The sequence below is a fragment of the Episyrphus balteatus genome, chromosome 3 (genome assembly GCF_945859705.1).
Source record: "Episyrphus balteatus chromosome 3, idEpiBalt1.1, whole genome shotgun sequence".
NCBI classification, from domain to species: domain Eukaryota; kingdom Metazoa; phylum Arthropoda; class Insecta; order Diptera; family Syrphidae; genus Episyrphus; species Episyrphus balteatus.
Genome location: NC_079136.1, coordinates 85708802 through 85725992, shown reverse-complemented (window position 1 = coordinate 85725992; position 17191 = coordinate 85708802). Strand labels below are relative to the sequence as shown.

The 17191-nt window shown below is 32.2% G+C and overlaps 2 protein-coding genes across 2 annotated transcripts; both read right to left on the bottom strand.

Annotated features, from left to right (window-relative positions):
* Positions 1–905: 905 nt before the first annotated feature.
* Positions 906–6167, bottom strand: LOC129916394 (neither inactivation nor afterpotential protein G). The gene is made up of 5 exons (XM_055996296.1): positions 6066–6167; positions 5865–5996; positions 5582–5784; positions 1169–2442; positions 906–1108 (listed from the first exon to the last, which is right to left on the bottom strand). Exons 1-5 carry the CDS (start codon positions 6079–6081, stop codon positions 970–972), a joined length of 1764 nt encoding a protein of 587 aa, XP_055852271.1. The 5' UTR covers positions 6082–6167; the 3' UTR covers positions 906–969.
* An 8201-nt stretch (positions 6168–14368) lies between these two features.
* LOC129916141 (probable ribosome biogenesis protein RLP24) lies at positions 14369–15258 on the bottom strand. The gene is made up of 2 exons (XM_055995937.1): positions 15075–15258; positions 14369–15002 (listed from the first exon to the last, which is right to left on the bottom strand). Exons 1-2 carry the CDS (start codon positions 15153–15155, stop codon positions 14511–14513), a joined length of 573 nt encoding a protein of 190 aa, XP_055851912.1. The 5' UTR covers positions 15156–15258; the 3' UTR covers positions 14369–14510.
* Positions 15259–17191: the final 1933 nt, after the last annotated feature.

Genomic DNA, 17191 nt, shown 5'->3' with positions numbered 1-17191 from the left:
AATAGCATACCATTTAGAAAATTCTGTTCTGATTTCCGTTCGAATTCTATTTTCTCCCGTTTTCAAATTTTAGCTGTTCCGAATTCCGTATTCGATTACATTTTGCGAGTTCGTAGGTGTTTCGAAAAACGAACGGACCTACAATCCGACAAATTTTTGCCGTTTTCAATCCAGGTAACAATTTGCAACCGGAAATCGATATTCTCCAACGAAAAAGTCGAATGGAAATCAGAACAACCCTTTTCAATCCCTACGGATTCAATTTTCGTTTCCGTTTTCAAACTCGAACGAATATTAGAACAGCCGTGTATATAAGAATTATTTTTGTATAAAATGTTTCTAACGTTTTTTAATTTTTGTACTTAAAATTCCATTTTATTCATATATAAATCAATCAAATCGCTTGCTTCATCTTGCGATTTAAATTATTTTAAACGGTGCTTAAATAACTATAGAATGACTTCTTTCAAAAAATCTATTTATAATGGATTCTTAAATTTTTGCATAAAAAGCTTTAAAGTTTGAAAAAGAAAATGGGGCTTAGTACGGATGATCTATGCAGAGGCTGCGGCAATGAGGACGAACAGGAAAACACTGTTCACTTCCTCTGTCACTGCCCAGCACTCTGTCGCACTAGGAAAAAATTCTTAGGAAACTACTTCTTTAATGAATTAGAAGAACTTTCGGAACTTTCAGGCAATAGCCTGCTGAACTTTGTAAAGTCCTCCAAATGGCTCGAACAACCATAGCATTCATAGGTTATCACTTTTTCATGAAGTTACAATACTTCAGGGTATCACAAGGGATCTACATTGATCTAAGTGTGACGGTAACAAGATCAACTGTCAGCCCATTTAACCTAACCTAACCTAACCTTGAGCTATTTTTAGCCACAAGAGCAAACTACCCAAATTTGAACTTAACTTGAACTGAACTTCCAAAAAAATCAATGTTCCGTATTCAAAGTCACTATTTATCTTTATTCGATTTTATAATTAATGCAGCACCCCTTATTGCTATTGCAATGATAATTGAATTTGGATTTCCTGAGAGCGGCGTTGGTAAAACACTAGCATCAATTACCCGTAATCCTCTTACACCGTGAACTCTGTAAATTAATTTTTTTATATATTTAAAAGAAAATTTTGTAGGTAGATACTTCTAGTACCTCAAATCTTGGTCCACAACACTATCGTATTTCGTAAGTCCCATTCTACAACTGCCTCCTGGATGATGTGAAGTCAGTCCGACATACCTTAAAATACATTCCAAATAATTATCTGATGGTTGATTCCACTTTGAATCTCTTTCGAATGGTCCAAAATTTGAGCATTCTTTAATTTTAGGCCAATGTATCTTTGGCTTCAGTATGGCAAAAGCATCTGAGGTTGCAATCTTGATACTATTTCGAATCGCTCGAATAGTACAATTGACATCTTCTATTTCAGCCAAATAATTGGGATCGATAAGTGGATTCCTTCGAACATTATCATTCCTAACTACTACAGATCCTCTTGATTTTGGTTGCAGACAGGTTGAAATTATCACAAATCCTTCTTGCGTTGAATTGTAATACAGTGGGAACAACGCTCGAAAGTGTTCTCTTTTGAAGTTTGATATCGACATGAGAGCACTTTCATCAATTGCACCAACGCCAAACAACATCGAGCCACTTTTCTCTTCCATACTGTCTACATTTCCAATTACACCAAAATTTCCAAAATGTCCAGTCCCAGTGGTGAAATAAGTTAAGACTTCCCTTATACTTAATAAAGCATCCGCATTGATACTTGTCTTTTCAGCTACCGATACAAAAAGGGGCAAATTCATATGATCAAAAAGATTTTTACCAACTTTGGGCAGGTCATTTTGGACTGGAATTCCGATTTTCTGCAGAAAATTTTTCGGGCCTATTCCCGATGACAGGAGTACTTGAGGTGATTGATAAGCGCCAGATGATATAATTATCTCTTTTGAAGCTTTGAAGTCGAATTTGGTTTCCTTGCCATCATCGTCTTTAATACCAACTGTTACAGATTCAGCTAATCCGTTTTTAATATTCACTCGACGTACAACTGCGTTTGTAATGATTTTTAGATTCCATTTTCCATAAACAGTTTGAAGATATTTCTGATAAACTCCCCATCGATATCCTCGCCTTACTGTGTATTTTGCTCTTCGAAAATTCCATGGTTTGTGCTCGAAATCGGTTTCAGCTCTATCAAATGCTTCAGCTAATTTGGAATAGTGTCTTCGTATCTTGAAATACTCGTCACTTTTAGGCTTTGCTGCATCAATGAAGGGTTTCATAATTTTTGATGACCATTCTCTTAAACCCATTTGTTTCCATCGATCAAAATCTTTATCATATCCATCGAAATGGAGCATAAAATTTATTTGCGAAGATCCACCTAAGCCTTTTCCCCGAGGAAGAGCTTGACGCTGGAATAAACAAAAAAAAATTATTTCAAAATCATTTAATAAGTAACTTTTACTAATCCTCTTCCAAATACATATCTGTAACACTGTTCTAAAATAAGAAATCGATATGATTATGTGTTGTTAAAGCTTTTTTTATGGGCCCAGGAGGATAAGTAAGGAAATTCTCGGATACCTTCAGATTATTTTTTGACAGAAAATGGTTCGTTTCTTTGCTAATTTTTAACATTGTTTACAACAACAAAAAGCTATCCGATAGCTTTATGTTAACTGTTTGAACGTGCCCAATCCATAAATGCTTTTACTTGAAAAAATGTGGATTATTAACATTTTTTACCTACATTTTGTGCATATCATAACGTCCATTCAAAGGAAATGCTCACTAACCGCATAAGATTTCAATATCAATAGCAGTTAGTGAGTTTTTCCTTTGAACCGCCCAACGAACTCACTGCGACGCACGAGAAAAAGTCTGTCAGTCTGTCTCTATAAGGAGCTACAGCCTAACGGCTCGCGTACACCAAATCCGTCATCGGCCGAATTATGCAAGGGCGTTGTCGGCCGAACTCGGCCGATAGAACCAAGCACATAGAAAGAAAAGAGAGTGCGTACACCACTGAAAGTGACATCGTCCGTTGTAGTACGTTGACGCCCGATAATAACCGATCAACCGGAATAATCCGAACTTGTTTGGATTTTTCGTCCGTTGTTGGGTTTATTTATACATAGATATTGCTAAAAGCATTTTCTTTCCAAAAATTGGCGGTATGAACTTTCAAAAATATAAATTTCTTCAAAATATTCCATTGAAAACAATTATTATATGCACTTCAAGTTTCGCAAAGTCAGACTACAGACCGGCAGCCCATTTAGACAAAAGTGCTTGCAATATTCATTTTTCGGGTGGGTCGATAATGAAAAACTTTTAGATCACTGGATTCACAAATGGTTGGAGCTCGAGTATTCGAAAAAAAATTTCAATTTGGGTTATTGGTGTGCCTTATAGAGCAAGTCAAAGTTAATAAATTTTTACTATGAAAAAAAAAAAATCTGTTTTTTTATTTTTTTTCTTAGCTTTGTTTTAACACTAAAACTAGGAAGAGGGCTCCTAAAACGTTTTGATTTTGATTTTTTTTTTCAAATGCTGTGTAAATATTTAAACCAAAAATTAAAAAAAAAAATTAAAAAATTTATTTTTTAAGAAAAAAAAGATTCCTACGTAATCAAACCAAGCTCAGCTGATTCAAAATCCTTATATACTTCTTAATAAAAATCCAAAAGCTCAGCTGCGTCATTTTGCATCCAACTGAGCTAGAGCGATTTGATTTGAAAAGGTAAGTCATTTTTTCGACATTTTTTTTCATGTGTGAAAATGAAATCTTGGAAAATTAGAGTTCTTTGTTTTGTAAGTGGTGGATTTCAATAACATGATTTTTTATGAATATATTGGGACCAAGGAGATGGAAAAGAGAAGAAAACAAGCGATCCAAACGCGTTTTCGAGAAGAGCTTGGACTTGATGTGGATAAACCAAAGAAAGGCTATGGAAATACTAATAATGGAAACACTTCAAGGAGAACAATCAGATGCAACCTCTCGAATAACTGGAGTCAATGGAGAAGTTATTATGATGCTGAAAATAATACCTACTGAATGTTTTGAATTGCAGGGAAGTAGTGAATGCAGTTAAATTTGGAGAGTATACTAAGAAAACAGCAGAGCTTCTAAAAAAAAGTATCCTGAAAAACTATTCAGTACTCACCACTACTCTTCACAAAATAATGGTCCATAGTCAAAATATCATCGAATACCAATCACTTCCACTTGGAGAACTGTCAGAAGAAGCCCAGGAGTGCAAAGTTAATGACCACAAGAAGTACAGATATCAAAATACGTGCAAAGTTTCAAGGATTCGGCAGAATGAAGACCTATTTAACATGCTTGCAACCTCATCGGATACACCTATTTCTTCCTTAAGGCATGTAAGAAACCAAAAAGATCTGCAGGAACAATACTGTCCAGAAATGATGAGTTTATTACAAATCACCCCGGACTTAGATAATAGTTTTAAAGAAATCTAGTTTTTTTTATGTCTTAATTTGTTACTTTTATCTTTTTCCACTGTTTGACTTGTAATATATCACTGAAATACTTTATAAATGTACTCTTCTATAAAGAAAAATAAAAAAATTGCATAAAAATAAAAAACAAAAAAAAATACTTTTCTCCCCACTGTTTCACTCGAATTGGTTCCTTTCCTTTTTCCCCACTGTGTCACCTAACTCAGATTACTTCAGAAATTGATTTTTGATGATTGTAATCAAAACCATTATGTTTACAACCTTACCTAAAACTTCTTATTTTAACACCAAATTCTGAAACACCCTGTAAAGTTTTTTTTTTTGAAACTCACAATTTTCATAGCCTTGGAAATTTCCTTCAAGATAAAAAAAAAATGTGTCGATGTCTTTATTTGTTTAGAAGATATTAATTTTGCAAGCAAAAAAGTTAAAACGGGCCACTGTGCGACGTCCTAGATCGGAAGCAGTGTATGCAGACGATCGTCCGAGAAAGTCGTCCAAGTAGTTCCGACCCGATGTCGGCCGATAATTCGGTTTTAGTGTACGCGAACGGTAAGAATGGCCAGTGGCGATAGAAAACATTGAAAAGCCGTTATCCAGGAAACAAGCTGTACTTTTTAAACAGCTAAACTTGGTCACTATTGTAGACTTATCACAATATTATTGCCGAATTGAATGAAAAGTAAATCTTTTTTAATAAAACTACTTGTGAAGATTAAAAGAAAAGAAAACTACCCACTACTGTGGCTGTGTTGCAAAATTAGTTCAGATATTCTTTTTTTTTTTCTATGTGAATATGAAATTTCAACAGTTATTGATTCACCTAAAATGTTTGATTTCGGCTCTTAAACTAATAAAAAAAAACTCTTGTGAGTCATTGTCAACGAACGAACGCTAATAATTGTCCTTGACTTAATTATATTGTAAGCTCATTCTATAACTGTCTCTAGTAAAAATGCTTAATTTTATCTGTTGTTCATTCATACATACAAGCATATTGATATTATGTATATGTATAGCATTAGACTTACTTTAAGTTTTTAAATATATTATAATTATTACCTGGTCATGTAAACCCTTTGATGAGTATCTCTGTGGTACTGAAAGAAATGACCAATCATTTACGCTCTTTTGTAAAACTGTCGCTAGCAATGGAATTTTGCTTATAAATCCAAATTTATCTCCAGCTTCGAGAAGAAGCACCGTCGAATTTGAATGCTTTGTTAGTAATGTTGCCAGAACAGATCCAGCTGTTCCTCCACCCACTGTTGATTGAGAAATAAAAAAATCGATAAATTACAAAAAAAACAACAACAACAAAAAGTAAGTATACGCCACCGATTACCAACTATATAATCAAACACATATCCTTCAGATGGTTCAAGTATATTTGACACATTTTCCTTTAAAAGCTGATAAAGAAGAATCCATACAAAGCTTAAAATTGCGATTATCACAGAGAGGATGATGAAAATTCCTGAAAGAAATTGTATTTACATTATGTGCTCGTATCAGTGGTAGGTTTTTTTTCTTAATGTGTACAAACTTCCAGTATAAGACATGATTTTTAAAAATTTATTTTTATTTAATAGGAGTAGAACAAAGAAATTTCACATTTAGAACTTTCCTATCCAGGAGAATACAAAATACTGACATTTAATATAGGTGTATTGAAAAGACATCAACTAATTTAATTAAGAAGAAAGCATGTCTCCATTATTGCTATATCGGTTGATATCAACACAAATGTATAGTTTGCATTTCCATTAGAATAAACAATGACTTGTTGCTGTATAAAACCTCATGGGAAAAATATTGATTTTATGTTAAAATTTTACCTGTTGTCTATTAATTTTAATATACGATTGTGTCGTGCATGCTAGCGCTTTTATGATTAAAAATTGAGCATTTCAATTCAATGTATTAAAAAACTATACGAATCTGATAAGTTAATCAATAAAATAACATAGTTTCGAGACCATTTACTATGTAAGTTAAGCATAACATGTTTTTTGCATTCCTTTTTATTAACAATTCATAAGATTTTAAAAGCTATAGGGACTTGTTTAATTTCTTTATTAACGTATCCTTACATGTGTTGCATGTTATAAACAATTTTTTTCTCGACTAATTATTTTATTTCATTTGATTCCAGAAAATGAGTGACCTAAACTACCTGGGCTCAATTTTTAAATTAAATTTGGGTTTAGTCATGAGTACTTTCAATTAAAAACAAAGTTTTAGGGTAAAGCGTAAAGTCGAATCACTTTCTAATCGTTCATTATTTAAAAAAAAAAAACAAGGGCACAAAATTTATTTTTGTAGACATTAGCAACAATCGACAAGATGATATTTTAAATATTAACCGCTTATCTTTGGAGGTGTAGTAGACTTATAAATGAGTTGATGATTAGTAGATCAAGTACAATGTACAAACAACACATGATCTTCTGCTCGGGTAGGAAAGTGTTGTTGTTGTACGAGATAATCTAGTGATCATAACTGTAAAACAGTTTTGTTATATGTAGTATGATCGTATGAAACTACAAAGTAAATTTGTACATGTATAAATAGTAATGAACAACTGCAAACTTTTCAATCTAAATCGGTGTTGTCGGTTGTTTCATAGATTTGACATCATACGACACAAACAACAAACGTTTTTTACATTTATTTTTAAGCTTTCTTATCATATCATTGAACGTAATAAAAATTGTCTACTAAACAAAGCATAGCGAATCGATCGATTCATGAGCACTGTGGTGTATACGTAACATTTAAGATTTTTAGAGGATCTCAAACACCGGAAAGGTAAGTATACGGTAACGATATACCTTTCCGGTGTTTGAGATCCTTTTTTTTATCGAAAAAAGGTAAAAAGTTGTATAGCTGTACCGATTTCGATATACCCTATGTATACCTAAGTAATCTGGATTTTTTTTTTCTGTAGCATTAAATACAGTAGAGTTTAAAATATTTTAAAAATAAAAACTCAAGTAGGTATCCGAGTTTTTTATGAAAACTTTTCACAAGCGAAGGGAGAGTACTAAATATTAATTTTGAAGGCTCATATTTTGAGGGATTTATTTTAGTTTCTGTTTTCATCGAAATTTGAAACAGGTGTTGCAAAAACATTACCTAAAACTGAAACAATAGTTTTCCAAAAATAGTTTTTTTTAACTATTTTGTATGCTTTTTTTTAACGTACCTATTATTTTAAAGCCATATTCTGACGCGTTATAACTTTAAAAAGTGCTAACTTAATTGATTTATGCATACAAACACATTTGGTGTTTTTTTAAAGAAGGTTCATTTTTTAAACATCATACAAAAAAAATAATGTCCATGCTCAAGTATGGAATTTTTAAATGTAATAGCTTTTAAAAGTTGCATTACTTATCAAAAATAAATCCTGCATTTACAATTTGTATTTAAATTAATAGGTATCTTTGACTCGCTCAAAATATAGGAAGAAATCGAAGAAATTTTAATTTTTAGAGATTTTTGAAATACAGTAGTCCCTCGATAATGTGAATTACCGATAATGCGAATTTCTCTAAAATGTGAATCGCCAAAAATTATCATTGTCATCTCTATAATGTGAACTTCGAAAATTTTTATACTCTGTAATGTGAATTTCTTTTGTAAAAGCTTGCGTGTTTTTCTAGTTCGGGCACGAAATTGTCTTTATAGGCCTGGATAAGGGACAACAGTTGTTTGTATAGACATATCTTAAGAAATATTGAATGCAGCTGCTTTAATGAAGAATTGATTCTACCGATTTTAATGATTTTTTGTTGATGTTTTGAAACGCATACCTAGGTACCTGTATTTTACTTATTTATTTTTTCTGATATTTTTTTCAATAAATGCTTCAAAACATTATTTTGGGTTATATTTATTGGTTATAAAGATTGTTTTGATCAGTTCAATGAGAATTGGAAAACGTTCCAGTAATGTGAATCCCCCTAAAATCCGAAAACGCCTTGTTTTAATTAGTTCACATTATCGAGGTATTACTGTATTATGTTTTTTTTTTAATTACGCACGCCGCACAGTGTGGCCAATGGTATCAAAAGCTGGCAAATTGTACCGAACTGCCAAATACAAATTTACTTTAATAAAGGGATTAATAAGCTACACAAAACCGGTTTTATTCCACGGTTTAAGTCTAACGCGGTGAGTAACTACACTTTAAAATGTCGCCATTGACGAAATTATTCGTTATTTACCTTTTTCTAGCTCCCGTCTGTGTTTCAAGTTTTAAGTGCTATTTCGTTAAATCAAAAGATAAAAATTTGAAATAAATTTGGAATTACAAGCAAAAGGGAAGCTTTCGATTCTCATTCCTCTTTTGAATTATGAGTGTCTAGTTTGTTTGAAAAAATTATTCGAATTCGGTGTCTTTAAAATCATTCGTTTTTTGTGTGCGTCATACAAACTCGTTAAGAAAAAGTTCACAAAGGTGTGAACGTGAAGTGGCGCTTTGTTTTTGGTGTCCCTTTATTGTTGAGAGTGTCGTCTTTCGTGTCAATTAAAAAAGTGGTGCCCATGATTGCCCCTTTTTGAGTAAACACTATGTGAAGTTATCTAAAAATAACGATTTTTTTGTATATATTTCTCAGATTCCGGAAGTACTGACAATGCAGTTCAACAGAATTTTACTTTTCTGAAGGTGTTAGAAATTCTGAACTTGTATCCATTGTCAGAATTATTCTATTAGCCAAAACTGAAAGTGTGTACGGTTAGCATTGTGGCTAAAAATTTAAGGAAATAGTGTTGATCTACACAATGGAGACGCAGGCGCAGCTTGAGATATCTCATACATGAAAAAAGATCGGAAAATTTGAAACGGTTCTCTGAAGAAGATGTCCGCGTCAAACTATGCTTAAAGAAATTACCACACTTTTTTACCATAACCTCATAAACATTCAAAATAACGTGTTTTTTTGCATTTTATAACGGTAATATTTCAAAAAACGGAAGCTAATAGAATATTTCTTTCGTGGATTCGAGTTCAGCATCCCTAAATCTTTCAGAAAAGTATGTTTTGGTTCTTCGGACAAAAAAAGTTGAATTTTGTTGACCAGTGTATTTTTTCATTAAAAAGATTTTGTTATGACTAAACCGTTGAGTCAGGTCTAAAATCTATTTTTAAGAATAATCTTATTTAAAAAAAAAAAACAGTAAAATCTAAGTATTGAACAAATAAATAACAATTTTCTTTCTCAAACAACTTCAAAGTTAAAGGTAACAGATACTTATGTCCTTACAATGTGCGTTTTTGATAATTTTTCATAGAATCACAAAAGTTGTCTCAGTTTTGTGCTTTAATATAGTATTTTTACCCATAACAAACTTAGAAACGAAGAAAAATAATTTTTGCCAACTTTTCCTACCATCGGCCACACTGTGCGCCGTTTGAATACAAAAACAAATATGTTAAATACATATTCATATATCTTTATAAAAAAAAAACTTTTAAGCATATATTTGTTGGAATTGAACACTTAGTAAAGAAGATGCGAAATAATATGCGAAGAAAAAAAATCATTTTTTGAGCGATTTGAGCGAGCCAAAGACGAACTATATTATAATTTTTTTTTTTTACATATTATTAAACCTTAGACCCTAATAAAACTTTTGACCACTATTACATTGCAAAATTAGGGTACCTACCATATGTTCATATCGAAATAAAACTAAAATGTACGACTGGACGCACGAACTTGCTCTTCTCAATTCAAGTTACTAAATTTTTTAAAACTTTTAGGATAAAATTTTTTAAATGTGTAATTCTACGCAAATTGACCATTAATAGGAAAAAAAATTAAAGTGAGCGTTTAAAGAAAATAGATGAATATTTTCATTTTTTGCTTTATTAATTGCATATTAGAATTACTTTTTGTATGCCTTAAAATTTCAAAAGTCCTCAAAGCGAGCATTTATTTTAAAGACGATAGATTCATAAATTGATAATTATCCTTTGAAACGTCATTTGACCTTGCGCGCAGACACAGAGGCACTTCCTTTTTTTATTTCATGGATCAATTGGTCTTACTTAAAACCTTAAAATCCAATTCTAACCACCTGACCATTCTTTTATGCGAGGGGAGTTATACCCAAATTGCATTTTGGGGATATTTTGGTTCTATTCGAATATCTAGGCTCCAGGTTGTCATAGAGCAAAAAGTAAAAATGTAATGTGTTCCTTATGTTTTCTATCGTTTTGGTGTATCTTATAGCTGCAAACCAAAAGTTTCTTGAAGGGCTGGTTGCTGAATTATTTGCAATCGAAATAATATATTTTTTTTTCATTCGGAAACCGATATTTTCGGATAAAAGTCTCCAAACAAGTTTTGGTTGACAAATTCGAGTTCACAATGAACAGGCCTATCTCTTTATGTAAAAAAATCACAAATTTATTTTTATCGGATTTTCGAGAAAAAATCAAGGTTAACCCCTTGCCTACAAAAAATACAATTTCAAAAATGTTGTCCAAATCAATCGAGTGAGACATCAAAAGAAAGGTCTCTTAGAGCTCTATTCATAGCTGAAAACCAAAAGTTTCTTTAAGGGCTGGTTGCTGAATTATTTGCAATCGAAATATTATATTTTTTTTTCATTCGGAAACCGATATTTTCGGATAAAAGTCTCCAAACAAGTTTTGGTTGACAAATTCGAGTTCACAATGAACAGGCCTATCTCTTTATGTAAAAAAATCACAAATTTATTTTTATCGGATTTTCGAGAAAAAATCAAGGTTAACCACTTGCCTACAAAAAATACAATTTCAAAAATGTTATCCAAATCAATCGAGTGAGACATCAAAAGAAAGGTCTCTTAGAGCTCTATTCATAGCTGAAAACCAAAAGTTTCTTGAAGGGCTGGTTGCTGAATTATTTGCAATCGAAATATTATATATTTTTTTCATTCGGAAACCGATATTTTCGAATCAAATTCTCCAAACATGTTTTGGTTAACAGATTCGAGTTCACAATAAAGGGGCCTATCTATTTATGTAAAAAAATCACAAATTTATTTTTATCGGATTTTCGAGAAAAAATCAAGGTTAACCCCTTGCCTACAAAAAATACAATTTCAAAAATGTTGTACAAATCAATCGAGTGAGACATCAAAAGAAAGGTCTCTTAGCTGAAAACCAAAAGTTTCTTGAAGGGCTGGTTGCTGAATTATTTGCAATCGAAATACTATTTTTTTTTTCATTCGGAAACCGATATTTTCGGATAAAAGTCTCCAAACAAGTTTTGGTTGACAAATTCGAGTTCACAATGAACAGGCCTATCTCTTTATGTAAAAAAATCACAAATTTATTTTTATCGGATTTTCGAGAAAAAATCAAGGTTAACCCCTTGCCTACAAAAAATACAATTTCAAAAATGTTGTCCAAATCAATCGAGTGAGACATCAAAAGAAAGGTCTCTTAGAGCTCTATTCATAGCTGAAAACCAAAAGTTTCTTTAAGGGCTGGTTGCTGAATTATTTGCAATCGAAATATTATATTTTTTTTTCATTCGGAAACCGATATTTTCGGATAAAAGTCTCCAAACAAGTTTTGGTTGACAAATTCGAGCTCACAATGAACAGGCCTATCTCTTTTATAAAAAAATCACAAATTTATTTTTATCGGATTTTCGAGAAAAAATCAAGGTTAACCACTTGCCTACAAAAAATACAATTTCAAAAATGTTATCCAAATCAATCGAGTGAGACATCAAAAGAAAGGTCTCTTAGAGCTCTATTCATAGCTGAAAACCAAAAGTTTCTTGAAGGGCTGGTTGCTGAATTATTTGCAATCGAAATATTATATATTTTTTTCATTCGGAAACCGATATTTTCGAATCAAAGTCTCCAAACAAGTTTTGGTTGACAAATTCGAGTTCACAATGAACAGGCCTATCTGTTTATGTAAAAAAATCACAAATTTATTTTTATCGGATTTTCGAGAAAAAATCAAGGTTAACCCCTTGCCTACAAAAAATACAATTTCAAAAATGTTGTACAAATCAATCGAGTGAGACATCAAAAGAAAGGTCTCTTAGCTGAAAACCAAAAGTTTCTTGAAGGGCTGGTTGCTGAATTATTTGCAATCGAAATATTATATTTTTTTTTTCATTCGGAAACCGATATTTTCGGATCAAAGTCTCCAAACAAGTTTTGGTTGACAAATTCGAGTTCACAATGAACAGGCCTATCTGTTTATGTAAAAAAATCACAAATTTATTTTTATCGGATTTTCGAGAAAAAATCAAGGTTAACCCCTTGCCTACAAAAATACAATGGGCACGTTCAGGAAATATTAGGGACTAGATATTTAGGCAACGTCATTTTCTGAACGGAAATTTGAGTAAATTCCCTAAATTAGTTTGGATGTGATGTTATTGTCAAATTTTGAAATCTACTCAACAAATTATAGATCGCATGGGGCAGACACCAAATTTCACTTCATTTTAATAAATAAATAACATTAATTATAACCGATAATGCACATTTTACTCGTTTTTCACACAAATAAATTTAATTCTGTTAACGAAATTCTATAATTAAAAACAGTCAGCTGTCATGTTGACAAAAAAAACTTTCCTAAATGTTTAGGGAAAAATTTCTTGCCTAACTTTCCAGTTAGCTTTCCAATAAAATTACCTAAATTGGAAGGATTTTTTTTACAGTTGACCAATCAGAGACCGAGAAATTACCTAAATATTTAGTCCCTAACGTTTCTGAACCTGCCCAATTGGTTGTACAGTGGACGTCCAGTATAACGAATGATATAATTAATGTTCGAGGTCATTCGCTATGACGAGAGCGTTCGCTATATCAATTGGCTTTTCATTCTAAAAATCGAGTCAACTCTATTCGAACGTTAAGTTTTCATGGTTAAAAATAGTGAAATAAGGCAAAAAAGCTCAAAGAAGTATTCTTTTAATGGCTTTTTTTTAATGCAGTTACCATATTTAAATCAAACACCACAAATATAATGCTGCAAAATAAAGCTGCCAGATTTTTTTTTTCTGATAAATTTTAGCTTAAAAATTTCTTAAAAAATCATTTTTTACTTAATTTTTTTTTCAGCCCTATTGTGAGTTTCACGTGGAATGTTTTCTGCCCGGAATATTTTTGTTCACCCGGGATTTTAAAAGCAATTACGAGTTTCACTCGAAGGGAATTTACATTTTCCACTAAACTAGTTTCTTGTTCGACACCAAAATTTAAGTGAGATAAGAACTGTAGAATACCTCGCAAATTACATGAAAAAAAAAGTTGAAAAAGAGGGAGAAGTCCGAACGTGAACAACTTTTCGCCCGCGGAACTCACAATAGGGGAAAAGTGAAGTTCAATTTTTCCGGGTTGAATCTTGTTCACATGAAACCCACGATAGGGCTGAATAAGATTTTCTTTTAAAAAAATCACACTTTAAGACATTCCTTTTTTTATATCGTGATGTGTTTTAATAACATATGTTTTAGAATTTCGACGCGTGTTACCATTCAGAGGTACGAAGATTCTCCGATTTTCGGATTTCATTCTGCTTTAGTGGTAGTGGAACGAAATGCAGAGTGGCATCCTCGACTTAATGAACAATCACTGGACACTTCACAAATGATGTAAAGATTATTGAAATAAATATTGTAAGATCATGAAATAGTTAAGACGTAAGGAACCGCTACTGTTGATGCATAAATCTTTTAAATGCTTTGAAATACATTTAAAACAACAAGTGGCTTTGAAACAATTAAGGGAGAGATCTTGAGCTACTCTGATGATTTATAGGTTTGATCAATGCCTTCCATGACTTTGTTCTAATAAAACAAGAAAACAAATCCAAAATACTGGAACATACTCTATTAATTATCTATAACTAAGTTGTTACAATAAAATAAGAAAAATTACAATTTTTGTAACACGCTTATCAAATTACTCTCTTAAATCTAAACGCAAGTTTTCTTTCCAACTAAAATCAAGACAGACTTCACGCCGCCATCATCTCCAAATCCTCATCGAGCGCACCTTCTTCAAGTTTCTTTTCTAATTCACGAGCATCAACATAAGTGATATTCTCTTCATCCTCTTCCTCCATCAGCGCTGCTTCCTGAGCGTCCTCCTTGGCACGACGCTCCTTCAAACCAGCAGCAGGCGAACGAATAAGTGAGATGTTTTGTTGGACATTTTTAACGTCCATTTGAATTTCAACTTCACGTCCCTTACGCAAACGATCCAAAACAAATTGTCCTTGGCGTTTCTCCTTGATTTCAACGACCTTCTTGATTGCGTCCAGAGTTTTGTTCCATGTTTCACGGCTATATTTAACGGGGACATTGCGTCGCTTCTCAAATTCGAAGCTGGGGTCGATAGCCAATTCTTTGCCAGCCGCTTTGCGGAAGGCTTTTGTCCAGCGCACCTTACGTGGATTCTTCCTCTTTTTGAAGGCTTTGTGGCATTTACCACGGCAAAATTTGAAAATCTACACAAAAAAAAAATAATTAGAAAATGTTACAACTACGTTGTTATTTATGTTTTGTGTTGATGCACTTACTTTGCAGTCATTTCTCACAAATTGTATTCCATGTCCAGGATAGATTTTGCTGGAACAAAAATAACACGTTTCGATACGCATTTTCAGCGAATTTTATTAAAAAAATTCAATAAAATTCAACTGAAAATTTACACACAGAACACACGTGTGTTTTGTTAAGTGACAGAAAGAAAGAAAATATTTTTGCAAATGACAACTACAAAATACACACACAGGCTCTAAAACTGTAATTTCGTCGAATATGATTTAACTGAACGAAGGATGAAATCGTTCAGCAGTTTGGAGTTGTTCAGTAAGCTGTTGAAAAAATTTATTTTTTTATATTTGAATTGATTTGTATTGTTGAATTAATTTTTTTAAATCTTAAGGCTTGGCCACACCGGAGGGTATGCGGTATAGCGGTAACGATATTTGTACTAAAAAAATTCCACACCTGAACGTGGATGTGTCAGTTTGGAATTTTTTTCATACAAGTACCCTCACCGCTACCAGTACCGCTACCGCATACCCTCCAGTGTGGCCAAGCCTTTATTTTGATTTTGTGTTTTCTTCAAAAAGGTAAAAAGAAAGCATTTTGTTTTAAATGATCATGTCAGAAGAAATGTTCACAAGTTGGCTCTAAACTTTGAAGTAATAATCCTTTTGGCATGTAACAACTAACACAACAGCTTCTGTAAATTGAAATCTCATAGCTACTACTTTTAGACAGCTATGCTAAAGAAAATGAAAAAGGAGAATGGGCATTTTGGACGTTGAGCGGCCATCAATAAAATTGGTATCAAATGAAAGAATTATAGCCCACGAAAAACTTTTACTATGGACGTTTCGCTGTATTGCGTTAAGAATGCAAGATAATGCAGTATTAGTATTGTTAATGCATTGTTCATTGTATGAAGGAAAAACTGATTTATATTTTTATTTGGAATATAAAATATGATGCTCTGTCATTTTCTCTGAGCATGAAGACATTAATCTTGAAAATCCGACCAATAGAACTCATAATATAAGATTTCTAAGACAACCATTTCAGGTTCGAAGGTTTTCAAACAATTCAAAGTAACAAAAAATTGAACAACAAAACTCTAAAAATAGGCTTGAATTTGTTGTTTTAAAATGCTTATAGTTTGGGTTCTAGTGGTTGGATATTCAAGATAAAGGTCTTCAGACTCAGGGAAAATGACAGACAATAATATTTGCACTTAAAATACACAATTGAGTTTTAACATTGAGACATATATAAAGCGTTAAATGCAAAAATGCATTTTATCCATTATTGAAACACGTCACAGGGATAAAACTTCTGCACAATATTATGTAAACCTTAATTACATCAAAAAATAATAAATTCATTCCTGGCCGCGTAACGTCCACGTTTCATACAAACTTGCCCATTCTCCTTTAATAAAAATTTGAAGAATATGTTATTATTTTGAACTAGAGTGAAAAAATTTATTTCGAAATATTTTTTTTCACTATTGAAATTTGAAGAAAAGTTGCAGTCGTGTGAAGTTGCAGTTGAATTTGAAAATTATTTTGCCCTCAGAAATTTTTTTTTTGTGGGACGCGCCTAAAATTTTTCGATGTGTCATAAAATATGTTCAACGAGGATTTTTCTAGATCAGAACAGGACAGGACAGCACAGTTTCGTGAGAAACGTCAGAAGTCAGAAGTTAGAACAGTCATTTAAACGTCAGTTGTCAAAATAAAAAAAAAAAACAAACAAATTGTAAATTATACGAATTTTTTGTTTATCGTTTCTCGTTATTTTTTTTCTAATTTTTTGAGTTTTTACTGCAAAAAATATAATTAAAAATTGTTTTTAGTTATAAAACCACGAACACCCGAGAAATATTCGCACAATTAAATCAAAACAAAAACAAAAATGACAGCTTTGATTTTGACACTTCTCACGAATCTGTTCTAACCTGATCTTACTCAAAAGCAAGAACAGAAAATCCTGTTCTAAACTGTTCTAGATTTGTCAATGAACAGCAAACTAGAACAGTTCAGCACAGAAAAAACTCAATGAACAGCAAAAAGCTGTACTTTTCTGCCTAGAACAGTCCAGCACAGCGTCAGTGAACAGAGCTATAATCTTGTCATCTCTCATGCATGAC

Coding starts and splice junctions, on each gene's coding strand:
- LOC129916394 (XM_055996296.1), bottom strand. Junction 2,443..5,581: donor CAAAGGGTTTACATGACCAG/GTAATAATTATA, acceptor TGTTTATTCCAG/CGTCAAGCTCTTCCTCGGGG. Junction 1,109..1,168: donor GTTGTGGACCAAGATTTGAG/GTACTAGAAGTA, acceptor ATTAATTTACAG/AGTTCACGGTGTAAGAGGAT.
- LOC129916141 (XM_055995937.1), bottom strand. CDS start 15,155: ATGCGTATCGAAACGTGTTATTTTTGTTCCAGCAAAATCTATCCTGGA. Junction 15,003..15,074: donor TTGTGAGAAATGACTGCAAA/GTAAGTGCATCA, acceptor TTTTTTGTGTAG/ATTTTCAAATTTTGCCGTGG.